At 40.6% G+C, this 15,699-nt stretch overlaps 2 protein-coding genes across 5 annotated transcripts in view; one reads left to right on the top strand and one right to left on the bottom strand.

The window, feature by feature from the left end:
• The window catches only part of LOC130355960 (uncharacterized), a 51,278-nt gene that overhangs the window by 28,187 nt on the left and 7,392 nt on the right, over positions 1 to 15,699 (bottom strand). For 3 of the 4 annotated variants that reach the window (XM_056556896.1, XM_056556895.1, XM_056556897.1), the window contains exons 3-5: positions 15,176 to 15,252; positions 3,066 to 3,121; positions 2,727 to 2,855 (exon numbers count right to left, since the gene is read on the bottom strand). In XM_056556896.1, coding sequence (XP_056412871.1) covers positions 2,727 to 2,855; positions 3,066 to 3,121; positions 15,176 to 15,252 — 262 coding nt within the window. The remainder of the gene's footprint in view (positions 1 to 2,726; positions 2,856 to 3,065; positions 3,122 to 15,175; positions 15,253 to 15,699) is intronic. The other variant, XM_056556898.1, reaches the window with a different exon arrangement.
• RFLNB (refilin B) overlaps positions 1 to 15,699 on the top strand; it is a 31,756-nt gene that overhangs the window by 10,760 nt on the left and 5,297 nt on the right. The window contains exon 2 of the mRNA XM_056556899.1: positions 11,106 to 11,212. Coding sequence (XP_056412874.1) covers positions 11,106 to 11,212 — 107 coding nt within the window. The remainder of the gene's footprint in view (positions 1 to 11,105; positions 11,213 to 15,699) is intronic.

Genomic DNA, 15,699 nt, shown 5'->3' with positions numbered 1-15,699 from the left:
ATACAATGGTCCCCTATGGGAACTTAAAATAGTGGAAGAAATGTGTAAAAAAATATTCATTGTTGTGAATAAACCCCTTTCCTAATAAAAGTTTGAATCACTCCCCTTTTTTAAATTTTTTAATTAAATATTGTGAACAAAAATAAACATATGTAGTATTGCCGCTTGCGTTAATATCCAAACTATTAAGATATAATGTTAATTAAACTGCACAGTCAATGGCGTAGATGTTAAAATATCAGAATTGCTGATTTTTGGTCACTTCATATGCTAGAAACATTTTCATATAAACGGTTGTCATTTTTTAAAAGTAGGTGTGTAGGTGTGCAGGCAGGTGAGTAAGTAGGCAGGTAGGAGTGCAGACAGGTAGGTAGGTGTGCAGGCAGGCAAGTAGGCAGGGATGCAGGCAGGTGGGTTGATAGATGTTCAGGCAGGCAGGTAGGTATACAGGCAGGTATGTAGGTAGGTGTGCAGGCAGGTAAGTAGGTAGGTGTGCAGGCACGTAGGTAGATGTGCAGACAGATAGGTTGGTAGATATGAAGGCAGATAGGTAGGTAGGTGTGTAGGCAGGTATGTAAGTAGGTGGGCAGGCATACAGGTATGTAAGTAGGTGTGCAGGCAGGTATGTAGGTAGTTGTGCAGGCAGACAGGATGTTAAGTGTGCAGTCAGGCAGAAAGTCTAGCTAGAGAGGCAATCCCACACCCACCCCCCTATTAAAAATCCCACTTACCTTTCCGTATGCTCCCAGGCTGACACCAGGGCCTCCTCTTCCTCATAGCCGTCTGTGTACTACAGTACAGGAGGGATTCCTGTTCCCTGTTCCTGTATAGTAATGAGTGGCAATGCGTCCCTAGTACGCATTGCCACTCATTTAACTTTATTGGGAATAAGTAATCTCTATCCCCAGCAAGACCAGTGGCTGGGGATTCGAATTCATCTGCCAACGGCACTGTTCGCTGCATTTATATTATTGGGGAGGCACATGAGTGAGCATGGGGTATGTAGGGGGGGGGGTGTCTATGCCCCCCCCTTAGCGATGCCAGTGCCCTGGGCTACAGGAACCTTACAGTGATATAGGATTGAGTAGCGTGCCGTTATGATCCAGCTCCTGGTACAGGCTGAATTAAAGATGTGTGTGGGCCACTTTTGTAGCATGGTGATGCAGAGGATAATAATGTTCTAGAAGGGTTCAATACCAAAATTACAGAGTTGCCTATGGGGGACAATACAGAGTGGCAAAGTTTGGAAGGTCCCATTATCTTGGGTGCATCCTAAGAATGGTTCCTGAGGAGCAAACCAGGATTAGATTAAATAAACCTTTACTCACCTAGACCCCTAGAGACTCTACTATTAACACCTTTGTTATTTAATATTGTATGGCAGTATTATATAGACACTGAATGACGGTATTGTGTGGAAAATGTTGGCAATGTAATGTGAGCACTATATGGCAGCATCATTTCGATGTAGCATATAATTTGACACTTGTGACACTTTGTATGAATGTATTATTTGGCACCATATGGTCTTATCTTCTACTATGACAACAGCTTATTGATAGCACAGTATAGGGTCAGCATCAAAACATGGCGGAATAGAAGGATAGAAGATGAGGAATGTAAATCTCAAAGTCCCATGAGATGCATGGAGGAATAGACCAGATGAGATACATAGATATATAGATATGATAAATAGATAGATACATGATAGCTAGATGTGCAATTGCATCACAACTTCAAAACTATTGAGGTTGCAATTATTCTGATGGATTGCAACTAAGGGGAACCAAGCTCCAACCTAAAGATATGTGGTGGCCCAGCACAGTATTTCCAGCTGCTACACATCAGTGTAGTTGGGTGGCTGAGACAATTCTGTATTTCAGGTACTGAAAGCCTAACTAATTGTATTGATTGAATGGCACATTTAGTTGTCTGCCATTTTATGCATACATTGAGCTCTGCTGCATGGAGAGGGTTACTGCTTGCACATTGCACTACATTATTTGTACAGATGAATGATTGATATGGTTCAGTTCAGTAAACTTACAAGTTGTTTCACAGAACCTTGTCTTCAGAGGTCTCATTCCTATGTGCTGTGTTTGGGAACAACTTATTTAAAAAAAAAAAAGAAGTAATTTGTCAGATAACGGGGAGGTACATAGGACATAGGGTTGCCATCACTCAGCTACACTTCAGGGACTACTACCTTCATCATAGCCCTCACTGGCACCCGGATGTCTGCATAGATATCTGATGGATGACACACATCTAGCGGACCTAGCACTGAGTTTTCTAGAAGGATCTGTGTTGAGATGTGACGTTTGATTTATTCTACAATGGAGTCACAAAGAAGCCGATAATCTTCAGTACATCCAGCACACAACATGTTACTTACAGAGCAGTAGGTCCCCAATGGTCACTAAGGCTGTGGCCAGTCTCACATGGCACATACAGTGCCTGCTAAAACTTTCTTTATATCAGTTATATATATATATATATATATATATAAGTTTGGCAAAGGTTATAAACTGCAGCACAGAAGAGAGCCGATCCTGTGCCGATCCTGTGGGGCAGTGGATTGGATTTCACCTCAAACATAAACAGAAATATAAATGTTATCAATGAGGGCGTCATGGAAATTGTAGAATGCAGTCCCTTAGGAGCTAAGGGTGTAGAGAAGTGATACAGGGGCAGAAATACACAGTATATACAACCCAATAACTTACAGAATATACTGCATTTATTGCTGTTCCAATGCAGATGATCTATGGAATAGTATAAAGGATCCTCTGGCAGATTATATAACGCATAGCGAATTACCATGAATTTATACTCGATGTGAGCGACACCAACTCCTAAAATAGACAATACATGTTATCAGCCACAGGTTTCCATAGATGATTCCTACTGACACTTGTAAGACCCTCCAAGATCCAGTGATGGTTGTAATCGCCAATGATGGACGCCGGTCAGCACTAAATAATGATCAGAGATTTATCGTCATCACTGAGCACCCAAGCCACTGATCTCTAGATCATCCTACCTCCCTTTAGGCATTCACTTACCTAGGATGGTCATCACCAAGTAGACAACCACTGTATACCCCAGTATTCCTGTGTCACTGTAAAAGAAAATACTGAAACTGAGATGAAATTATCTCATTTTACAGACTAGAAAATGTTTTGCACCTTTGCCTGAACCACTATATAGTCCCCCCCAATGATTTTCAAGCAGAGAAACTTGGTAAAATATATTAAGAAGATAATAGTAATTATAATTAGGACTATAGTTATTATTACTATTTTCCCTCCATCTGAATTCTGACATTTACAATCCATACATTACATTATGAACTTATAGCCAGTGTGAAATTTTCATCCATTATAAGATAGACCTTATTATTACTATTAGTTATTTTTTAATAATACAGTACTATTTCTATTAATAAAATAGCAATACTACTACTTCTACTACTAATAATAATAAAAATAATATATATCATTATTATGAAATAATAAAATAATGATAAAATAATATTAATAACAATATTATTATAATTAATAACATATCATTTTTAAAGGTGGCTCTGAACACAATGATGTCATTGATGTGACATCACACTTGCCTATTGCAAATCTGTCTATTGATAAATCACCTCCTCCTAATATATAGTTTTCCCAGAAACATTTAAGTACAGCAGTTACGGCTGAATCCACTATAACCAAGAGCCTCTTCTGTATTTATTGAGGATTTTGAACCCAAAATTGTCCCCAAAGTACAGTACAATGACATAATGCAAAACCTCATTTACATGTAGCAGAAATAAATCGGTCATTTATTGTAACCATGCTGAAAAAAATCGGAGTTCAGACAACACCTTCAATATAAACATACAAATCTTTATTAAGAATGCTTTTAGTAAAAACAAATACATAATGCAAGGATGAAGGAAAATGTAATGATCGTCCAATGCAGACAAATTGGGGCAAAGCTAGTTCTATACAAGTGTCAATGATAAAATGCTACATATACAAATTGGCGCTGACTTCTGGCATGATTGGCAGAGAACACTTTCAGAAAACACCCTCGCGCTGCATTCATTTTGGAGGGTGGAAGGACGGCTGGTGTGGCGCAGAAGAGGTGCCAGGTATCTGTTCATAATTCGGAGACTTGCATCATAATTTATGCCCACCCACAGCTGGCAGATCTGTGTCAGTGACATCATACAGTCATTGAGAAGGCACCTGCCCCCAATAGACGCTGTGAAGAACGACTGTCTCTGAGAAGGAAGCAGCTCAGATGATTACATAGTCTAATTATCCATGTGGCTTTTGGGGCCCTAATCATCCAAAGCCTCATGGTCCCCTTCCTAATTACCAGCACCTCTCTTGCACCATATTACAGATTTTGTGGGGTACGAACTATTGACTTTTGCTTTGGCTAAAAGATTTTGAAGATTTTACTACCTCTACATTTGAATTGAACATGAATGTAAACACCTATTTAACCCATCCACTTTTCCATCAGGATCTGTGACTATATACGCTTCATCTGTCTCTACATCCTGAGGATGTGACTATAGTTGATGGAGGTGTTTAGACGGGGATCTAGGCCAAAATCATCTGCAAACACCATCCTTACAGTGCCACGCTGTTTCTACACACTCACATGAAGACTATGCGGTAGATTTATCAAGACCTGTGCTGAGGAAAAGTTGACCAGGTGTCCATAGCAACCAATCGGATCGCTTCTTTTATTTTTCAGAGGCCATTTTGAAGTAAAAGAAGAAATTTGATTGGTTGCTATGGGTAACTGGTCAACTTTTCCTCAGCACAGGTTTTGCTGTGCTGTGCTATGAGACTATAAAAATGGCAATAATTGTATTGTCCAGCCATTGTTTTTTTAGTAAGGTGCCCAGACTGTGTTGTAAGTTAAAAAGAGGCCTTGCATCCTGGATGCCCTGAACGAGCGCCACTTTAAACATTGTGTGCACCTGTAAGACACACAAGCCCTGATTTACTAATGTCAACCCGACTCTTTTTGTCGGGTTGTGCGACCAAATTAATGTCGCATAGCCCATGCAACACAAATTTGGTCGCGCAACCCGACAAAAGATATCATCACTCCGAGTGTTTTTTTTTAACCCCTTAAGGACGCAGCCCTTTTTCGCAATTCTGACCACCGTCGCTTTACGAATTAATAACGCGAAAATGCTTTAACCGAATATTCTGATTCTGAGATTGTTTTCTCTACTTTATTTTGGTGGTAAAATTTCGGCGTTACTTGTATACTTTTTTGGTGAAAAATCCCAAAATTTCATGAAAATTTAGCATTTTTCTAACTTTGAAGCTCTCTACTTGTAAGGAAAATGGATAATCCCAATAAATTTTATTTTTATTCACAAATTCAATATGTCTATTTTATGTTGGCATCATTTAATGGACATATTTTTGCTTTTTGAAAAAATTAGAGGGCCTCAAAGTAGAGCAGCAATTTTCAAAAATGTCATGAAAATTGCTAAATCTGAAGGGACAGATGTTACAGAACTACAACTCCCAGCATGTCTGGGCAGTGCTGAGAGTTGTAGTTTGGCAACATCTGGAGGGCTAACATTTGACCACTGTAACAGTGGTCTCCAAACTGTGACGCTCCAGATGTTGCAAAACTACAACTCCCAGCATGCCCAGACAGCCTTTGGCTATCTGGGCATGCTGGGAGTTGCAGTTTGGCCTTCCTATTGGTTGCCACAGTAAAGATCACTTTAGTTTCACTTTCAATTCCCCCCCCCCCCACCGTCGCTTCCCTACCTGAGCCAGGATCCAGCAGTCTCCAGCAAAGATCCGGGGTCCCCAGGCCAATGGCTTGGACCAATGTATGTGAGAGGGCAATATCTGGGGGCAATATATGTGAGGAGGAAATGGCTGAAGGCAATGTATGTGAGGGGTCAGTTTCTTGGGTGAAGATAATTTAACGGGCAATCTCTGGAGACAATGTTAGGGGGCTATGTATTTGAGGGGGGCATCTCTGGGGGCAATGGCTGGGGGCAATGGCTAGTGACAATGTATGTGAATAGGCAATGTATGTGAGGGGGCAATGACTGGGGGCAATGTATGTGAGAGGGCAATGACTGGGGGCAATGTATGTGAGAGGGCAATGGCTGGGGGCAATGTGAAGGGACATGTCTGGGGACACTGTAAGGGGACATGGCTAGGGGCACTTTGAGGGGCGTTTTGAGAACATAGAATTCCTCTGAAATTCTTCCAAAATACTGCTTCAATTTCGGCAGAATTCTGCAAATCTGCAATTTCATTCAGCAACCATTGCGGAAGGAAAATTGTCCAGAATTGCGGAGATACTACCGTCTGAACATGGCCTTAATGGAACCATACACTTTTTTTTCTTCTATATTGATCCCTTACAAAAGAACAATTTTTAATTGGGGGGACATGGACGGGTGGGGGGTGGGGATCGGGGGGGACAGCATGATGTGGGGGCATGGCCCCCCCTTAGTGACACTACTGATTGGTTGTTAGTACTAGTCAATACATTGTGGACCCAAAGTTACGTGTTATTTATAGCTTGCGGGTATTTTCATTGTACCTTATCAGAGGTGTAGCATTGCTTTCCTTTACAAAGCTTGCAGGTGTAGCCCTGACTTCCTGGGTGAGTGCACATACTTATCTAATCTTTGTTCACTTCAGAGGTATAAAACAGAGAGTGTGACTGGTGTAGAAAGGAGTGTACTTTACTAAGTCTCAGGAGTTGTCAGGGTTCTGGCTGAACTTGAGGTGACGATGAATGTTATTTCTGATGAATCTGAAGTTCACAGCTGCTTCTCTGACAGTGGGGTATGTTTCTTGAGCCATATTTCGATACCATTTTACTTTATAATGTAATGGCATAGAGTCAGTACTGTACCCTACAGATTTATGTGTTTGGACTTTCATTACAGTATATGACTGCTGAAGTGCCATCTTTTCAGCCACTTTAGGGATTCTACACACAAACACACATTATCATTTTTTATTTTTAAACTTTAAAACACACCTACAAAAATCCAGTGTTGGATGTTATATGCGTTTTATGTCTTTTTTTCGCCTTGATTATAATGTTATTTTTTAGTACCTGCATTGTGTTGTTTTCACATTATAAATTATATGAGTCGTAGATCATGTGGTTGAAATATACCTTCTTTGAATCATATGATTTGCAATGGTAAAAATGTAACTAAAAAATGCAACACACTTTTATACATAGTATTTTTAAGTTGAAAAAAATGAGATCTGTATGAGTGAAAAGGTACAAAGGGAAGAATGCCATACTTCTTCCAGACTGCATTGCAGTGCATTCAATATTTCCCTGCTGACTTTCAGCTAACATGTGGCTAACGTGTATTTCTCCAAGTTATAGAGTACAGTGAGAGACCAAAGTTAGCTCAGGACATGTTTCTTTGCATTTGTTAGTAAGCAGCACACTGGGCCATATACAGCAGTTGTATGGCCAAATCAGGGAATTGCTTCTCCCCAATTCAGCTGAGATATAATACCCAGCTTGATCCCATCCCTGAATATATTGATATATAAATGGTTTTTTTTCTTAACTAATCTCTAAATTCAACATATGATATGAGATTACCAGCTTTCCACAACAATGTGATTTGGTGACACTCTGTCATGAGAAATATATATATATATTTTTTTTACTAATGTAAATTTACTAATGTTATTTACTAATGTTTTCGATGGTTTTTTTTGTCAGGTTTTGCAGCTGAATTTAGGCCATGAATTTAGGTCATGTGCGCCAATATTTCCGTCCCAAAAAAATCTTTAAACCCAACCATCCCGCCAATCCCGCCAGGGGAAAGGGGTGTGTCCCCGACAAAATAAACATATTTATTAAGGTTTCTAAATAAAATGTGGTGGATTTCAGCTCTGGAAAACCTGACAGTTTAGAACTGTTTAAAAAAAAAAGCAAAATGTAGGGAAAAGCAAAAGGTAGGGAAAAATTTGTAAATACAGTTGGAAAACATCTGGAAAAAAGTCCACACAAAAAAAACTAAACTCCATTCTTAGTAAATCAACCCCATTGTGTTTGTCTATAGGTGGACACTCAGAGATCGCTGTGTAAATGAAGTCTTTTGAGTGTTCTGAATAGTTCTAGTATTTCCTGAAATTGTGTTGACTTGGTTTCATGGGAAATTGGAATCCTTAACCAAATTAGAGGTAAGGAAATTGTACGATAAAAAAATACATTGTAAGGGTACGTTCACACGTACAGGATCCTGCGCAGATTTGATGCACAGGATTTGTAACTGCAGATTAGAAGCTGCGCTCAGTCATTTAGTTTACATTGAAATCTGCAGCAGAAAAAAAAACTCTGATCGCAGGGGTGAGGGGTATGACCACTTCGATATGCGGCCCATCCTACTTACCTGTCCTCAGCCCCCACCATACTGTACGTGGGAAATGACGGCCCACTCAGCCAATCACTGGAGACAGCAGTCCAGGATGGCAGGGGCCGGAGCGCAACGAGAATGAGTAAGTAGGACATGTTCCATACAGGAGCTCGTGTGGCGGCCCCAGAGGTCTGATCACCCCAGTATCGCCCAAACTATCACCCACGTGCGCTCAGACACTTTTCCCTATTCTGAGGATAGGGGAAAGGTTTAGTTCCCCCGCAATCTCCCCTGCAGCCCCCCGAGTCATTACTGCACGGAGCAAAATTTGCTCCGTGCGTGATGAATCATGATACAGGGGCTGGAGTATTGTGATGTCACAGCTCCGCCCCTTGTGACGTCATGCTCCACCCCCTCAATGCAAGCCTATGGGAGGGGGCTCCATGCAGGGATGACTCAGTGAGCTGCAGGAGAGTATGCAGGGGTCCTCAGCAGGGGGACCCCCCCGTGATCAGTCATCTTATCCCCTATACTTTGGATAGGGAATAAGATGTCTAGGGCAGAGTACCCCTTTAATGTAGAATGTGCCTTAACTTTCATCAAATATAATTTGTTGAGATACCAGTGTAAGCTTGACCAGGCCTGTATGCAGTTCTCGTCACCCTAGAAAAAATGATCCAGTTTGCCAAAAATATAAAGGAAAAAGAAGAAAAAGAGACCATCCCTTTTCAGATCCCTGCTAAGTTTTCCCGCTGCTGCATTTTAGGTTACTTCCTAAAAATAATGAAGCTTCTAGGAAACATATGTTAGTGTTTTAAGGATATCGACCCTTGATCATTAGCTAGTTATTTCTTACTATTGCAACTTGAAGGGAAATCCTTCAATTGTGTCCATTATGAATTATTTATATTACTTTTTTTTAACATGAGAATATATTACTTTCAATAGTTGCTGCTTAGAAGCCTTGGACAGTGCACTGAATTTTCTCCTTTATGACGTTGCTTTCTGGGGAAAGATGTTATCTGTTTTTATGACTGAAAAAAATGTTGTCTGTCATATAATCATTATTACTGGTATTTTGAGTAAAAAGACTTGCCGTGGGCAAAGTAAAATGTTCAAACTGATAAACATTATGGCTAATAATGGCCTTGGAGCACATCGGAATACCAAACAGGGGGAATGGCTAAAAGAAGATAAAAAAAAAGTCTGGTATACATGCTAACTAAAAAAAAGCAGACCTAGGCATTTTTCATTCTGTAGATATAAATATGTGTGATGTTGTCTCCATACTGTGTCATACTGTCATAACTACTGTCATTACCACTTAGCTGTCATGGTTACATGCTGTGTATAGGACCAGTGTAAATCTTTAAGGGGTGCTCCGGCCCTGATCCCCTATCCAAAGTATCGTGACGTCACGGTACTGCGGCCCCGTGGTCGCCACCCGGCTGTTTGTGAGCTGGCACCGCGGCATGCAGCTCAAACAAGTGGGTAGCGAATACAAGATTGCGGGTGTCCCCAGCGGTTGGACTCCTGTGGATAGGGGATAAGATGTCTCAGGGCAGGAGTACCCCTTCAAGGGCAATTGCCAGTTTTTTGGCAGAAAAAAAAAAGTTGCTAAGTTTCATTTTGCTCAGAAACTAGCAACATTTCTGTGTTTTTGTCTCTTTTGCACCTCATCCTTCACATGGGCATGGTTTTGGTATAAAAGGGTATGGCTTAAAGGAGTAGTCCAGTGGTGAACAACTTATCCCCTATCCTAAGGATAGGGGATAAGTTTGAGATCGCGGGGGGTCCGACCACTGGGGCCCCCTACGATCTCCTGAACGGAGCCCCGACAACCCGCGAAAAGGGGGCGTGTCGACCTCCGCACGAAGCGGCGGCCGACACGCCCCCTCAATACAACTCTATGGCAGAGCCGAAGCGCTGCCTTCGGCAATCTCCGGCTCTGCCATAGAGATGTATTGAGGGGGCATGTCGGCCGCCACTTCATGCGGAGGTCGACACCTGCTATCTGACCGGAGAGCCGGGGCCCCGTACAGAGAGATCGCAGGGGGCCCCAGCGGTCGGACCCCCTGCGATCTCAAACTTATCCCCTATCCTTAGGATAAGGGATACGTTTTTCACCACTGGACTACCCCTTTAAGTGTCGGGATTTATTATATGGAATAAAAAAAATTCCACTCAATAGGTGGCATACAAACCACACGTCGAAAAACTGCACAACTGACGCTAGTGAGTGAAACCCTTTGTATGATCTCAGAATCTCATGACCTTTTCTTTTTTCATAACTGATTTATGTTTAAATGTGTGCTATTTTTCATAGGAAAAATGTAAAATCATTCAAATAAACATTTATATATAAAAAAGAAACTGCACACATTCATCATACAGTGCAAGACAAATACATTTCGAAACTGGCGTGAAGAACTAGGTGCATGCTTAAAAAGATGTGAGAAATTAGCATATTATAAATTAGGGGCATAGGTGAAAGAAATCTTATTATATCTCAGTTAACATTTTTGTATTTGATTTGAAAGCGAATTAAATTTTTTTTAATTAAAAACCATTTTATTAGGGTTTTGAGATTAGCACACAAGAAGTATGTACAAATAAACAACCAGAGATACAGAAACACATGCATAAAACATTAATGAATTGAAAGACTTTTTGCAATGTTTGGCATAATACTATTTATGTTTTTTTGTAGAGTACATCACCATCCCTGAGCCTGTCAAGCAGCTACACCCCACGGCTTTGTCCTCTGTCATTTGGAGAAGGTGTGGAGTTGGACCCATTGCCACCCAAGGAGATAAGGTAAGATTGTAGCATTCCATTGCACATTATTCCAAAAGAAATGTATTTCAATTTATAGGTTATTTATTTATTTTAGCTAAATTTAAAAAGCATGGGTTTTTACACACACGTTGCAAAACTAAAAAGCTATAATATAAAAAATATGCCTTTTTTGCCTTCTTAGCCCAGAATGTGGTTAATGGGGTACTTCGGTGGAAAACAAATGTTTTCAAATCAACTGGTGCCAGAAAGTTAAACAGATTTATAAATGACTTCTATTTAAAATCTCAATCCTTCCAGTACTTATCAGCTGCTGTATACTACAGATAAAGTTGTAAAGTTCTTTCAGTCTGACTACAGTGCTCTTTACTGACACCTCTGTCCATGTCTGGAACTGTCCAGAGTAAAAGCAAATCCCCATAGAAAACCTCTCCTGCTCTGCACAGTTCCTGACATGAACAGAGGTGTCAGCAGAGAGCACTGTGGTCAGACTGAAAAGAACTACACAACTTTCTCTGGAGTATACAGCACCTGATAAGTACTGGAAGGATTAAGATTCTTAAATAGAAGTGATTTACAAATCTGTATAACTTTCTGGCATCAGTTAATTTGAAGACATTTGTTTTCCACAAACCCTTTAGTGAATCCTGACTACAGACTACAGTCTCCTCTGCAGTCAGGTATTAGTAGATAATGGGGGAGATTTATCCAAACCTGTGCAGAGGAAGAGTGGTGCAGTTGCCCATAGCAACCAATCAGATTGCTTCTTTCATTTTCCACAGGCCTCTAAAGAGGCCTGTGGAAAATGAAAGAAGCAATCTGATTGGTTGCTATGGGCAACTGCACCACTCTTCCTCTGCACAGGTTTTGATAAATCTCCCCCAATATCTGTAGGTTCCTTTGCACACAGACTGTTCTTCTTAATAATCTGCAGGTTCATCCCCTCTCAAATGTGAGCAGCAGGCCATTAAAGGCCCATGTACTGTATAAAAGAACCATAAATAAACTTTTATGGGTGGCAGAGGCTCTCTTTAGCAAAAAAAATAAAAAAATAAAAACCTGATAGCAATCTCACAAAAAGGATTATTTTCGAACCATTTCTGTGTAGAGATGCATTTGTTGGCCATGGCTTTACATTACCTTGGCAGAGTTTGCTGCCCAGATGTCTTTGGCTATTCCTTTTACCAGCAACCATCCTACTTTATAGACAAACTTCCCATCTGACTTCCCCCTATAAGTTTTCTACTGCTGCAAAAAAATAGTTAGTTAGTAATGGTGCACCCCTTTGCAGTGGCTTAAAATAAATGTGGGTGCCCCCTGCGAGACCTACTAAGGAGGGGCCTAATCTCCACAAGGTATGCCACACCCATACCAATGTATCTTACCCATACCAACTTGATATATGTAATATATAAATTTGCGGTGTTCAATGTGATTATATATATATATATATATATATATATATATATATGCACTTGTATCTGCATCATGAGGAAGAAGACGCTTTTGAAAGTGATGCTTGGGCCCCAGATGCAAAGGGCTTGAGATGCCACTGCTTCTAGGGTTGGTTTTGGTGGAGGTGCCTCTTTTTCCCTAAGTAGTGAAAGCCTCAAAGTATAAGAGTTAAAGACTTATAAGACTTAGTTTAATCCAACTCTGCTACACTTTAATAAGATGTAAAGGAGTTATTTGAGGACCTAAAAAAATAAAATAAAATAAAAAGTACTCCACATAGCATAATTTGTAATTACATAGTTCCCCTGGCGTGTTTCAGGCACCATTCAGTGCTCTCCGATACACCGTCCTCCTCTGCCCACTGTTCCATTTTCTCTCTTTTACTTCCTTCTGCACACCCTATTAAAACTACATTTCCCAGCACTCCACACTGCTGAGAATGTTAGAAAGGGGGCGTGGCTTGCCAATATGACACCAGAAAGGCATGTGGTTTACAAGGCAAGAAAGCTGAAAGCCAGTACAAAGTGTCACATGATCTCTGTCTCTCTTGGGGGGGCAGCAGAGGAGACAAAGTGGAAAGAGGATGGCAGGTTTTTCTTCACTTATACCTGTCACAGCCTATCCCAACAGAGAAAACAGCTCATACAGGTAATATGTGTATATTACAATACAGTTGGTCTGTATGTGAAGGGACAAAGTATGAATAATTTTTCCTATGTATCCCTTTAAGCTGTCAAATATTATATCTTTAACTGCCCTGGAGTGCATTGGAGAAGTAGATGGTCAGTACAGTTGTTGTATTTGCAAAGCCTACCCAGCTGTAATGTACTTATAATAATGGCAGCCAATGTATATTTACAATAGAAAACTATGCTGTAGATATTTTTTAAATAAATATGAATGATTATGATTAATGTAAAAAATACAAAGTGACATGTCTGCGTAAATATATTACAGAGTTGATAGAATTTTGGCAGCACATCAGTTTCTTATACACAGGAAGCCTAATGTCTGTATATAGACATACACATTTAGAACCTTGTGTCTTATAACAACACAGGGGCCGGTAAAGTATTATACTGTGGTATTTGCAGACTGAATATCTCAGGTGAGCAAATATTTTGGATGCATATGTAGGCGTTAGACAAACTGCTGGTGTTGTTAATATTTAGCCGTGCACTACACCATGTCTGGGAGGAAGCCTTTTTTATTGGTGTGTGGCAGTATTTACTTCACTGAGTTGACATTTTCTGACATTTCGATATGCTGTTTCTCTTGTGCTTACAGCAATCTTTTGTACTAAAACAGGATTTAGGGAAATTAATTAATAGGGGTATTGTTAGGAGTATATGTAATCTAAAAATGTGCCCGGCCTAGTGTAAAAAAATACAAATACTTATACAGTACTTACCTTCTTATCACACAGTACTTCTTGTGTTTAAAGGAGTACTCTGCCCCTAGACATCTTATCCCGTATACAAAGGATACTGGAGACCTGGAGTCTCGGCTGCGGCACCCTAGACATCCGGTGCACGAAGCAAACTTTGCTCCGTGCCGGATGACTGGCGATGCCAGGCAGAGGATCAAAACGTCACGGTCACGCCCCGCTCATGACATCACAGCCATGACTGGTGATGCTGGGCGGAGGCTCGTGACGTCACACCCCCCCACCCATAGACTTACGTTGAGGGGGCGTGACCGTGACGTCACGAGCCTCCGGAGCTGCACCCGACACTCTAAACGAACGCCGGGTGCAGCAGGGAGATCGCGTGGCGGGAGCCCCACGATCAGACATCTTATTTCCTACTCTTTGGATAGGGGATAAGATGTCTAGGGACAGAGTACCCCTTTAAGGGTCTGAGTGTTGTATTGCTTGCTCTGACACCATTTTGGCAGAACGGTGGTGGTGGCAGGAGCTTGTAAGGTAAGTATATGTTTTTTGTTTTCCACCAGGCTAAGCACATTTGTAGATAAAGTTTACTTGAAATACTGATAGAGACAGAGCAATTACGTACAAGGAACGATACTTCACACCATTAAAATCGGCATACTTCTCTTTTTCCTGCTGAGGCATAACAGTTCAATAACAAGAACAGTGGCCCCACTTAAATAAGACTTTACTGATATCTTGTTTCTAGTAAACCTTTCCCCTTCTGCTACAAGCAGTTCCAATAGTTTTTGGCGGTCATCTGGATGTATGGAAATAATTCTGCAACTCTTCCTCTTGGATTGATCGTAGACTTTTTTATGGCCCACTAGGACCTGTGGTGTCTCCTCCTATCAATCATCTGGGCTTATTTGGCCCTTGATGAAGTGTTAAGTGAAAATAAAAGGATTATTTTTAGCCTTGTCCTAAATCACTTTTCAATCAATTCAGTTTATTGTAAAATAGTTCTTTAAATAGATAAATATAAAGCAGAGAGACGGAACATGAAGCCTAAGTGTTAAAATAATAGTGTCTTTTCCACCCTAGAAAAGCTGTTAGCAAATGGCTACAGGACGTTTAACACTTTAAGACATTAAAAGTACCTTTCAGATGATTGTAATACCGGATGGTAAAATAAGCACTGGATGTTCAGAGCATATTTCTGGCACTGCTTATCCTCCTGAATATCAAATCAAAGTATTATATTCATGAAATGGTATTTTCTGTGTACTCTTATGTGCTCTGCTCTGTACTTGAATCACATAGTTATTGAATGTACTATACATATCTACTTATCATTGTTAAGAGCAGGGCTTCTCAATTTTTTTCTACTGGGTCCAACTGACTAGTATATGGTGACATCTGGACCTCAGCAGTGGTTCAGGTCAAAATAAAAATTGATAGAATCTTTTGTTGGCCCAAGCCAGTATATTATTATGGAAGCACACAAGAAGTTAGGCTTCTTTCACACTGCCGTTGTGACACGGCAGTGCGACGGACATCAGGGAACACGGAGAGAATAGTGGGAGAAAAAGTACATCGTGCAACGTCTTTTTCTTCCACTACACCCGTCAAAAAACAATGCCACTACACGGACCCCAAAATAGTAAATGGGATCTTTCGGTTG

Source organism: Hyla sarda, chromosome 2 (assembly GCF_029499605.1).
Source record: "Hyla sarda isolate aHylSar1 chromosome 2, aHylSar1.hap1, whole genome shotgun sequence".
NCBI classification, from domain to species: Eukaryota; Metazoa; Chordata; class Amphibia; order Anura; family Hylidae; genus Hyla; species Hyla sarda.
This window is presented reverse-complemented; position numbering and strand designations above follow the sequence as displayed.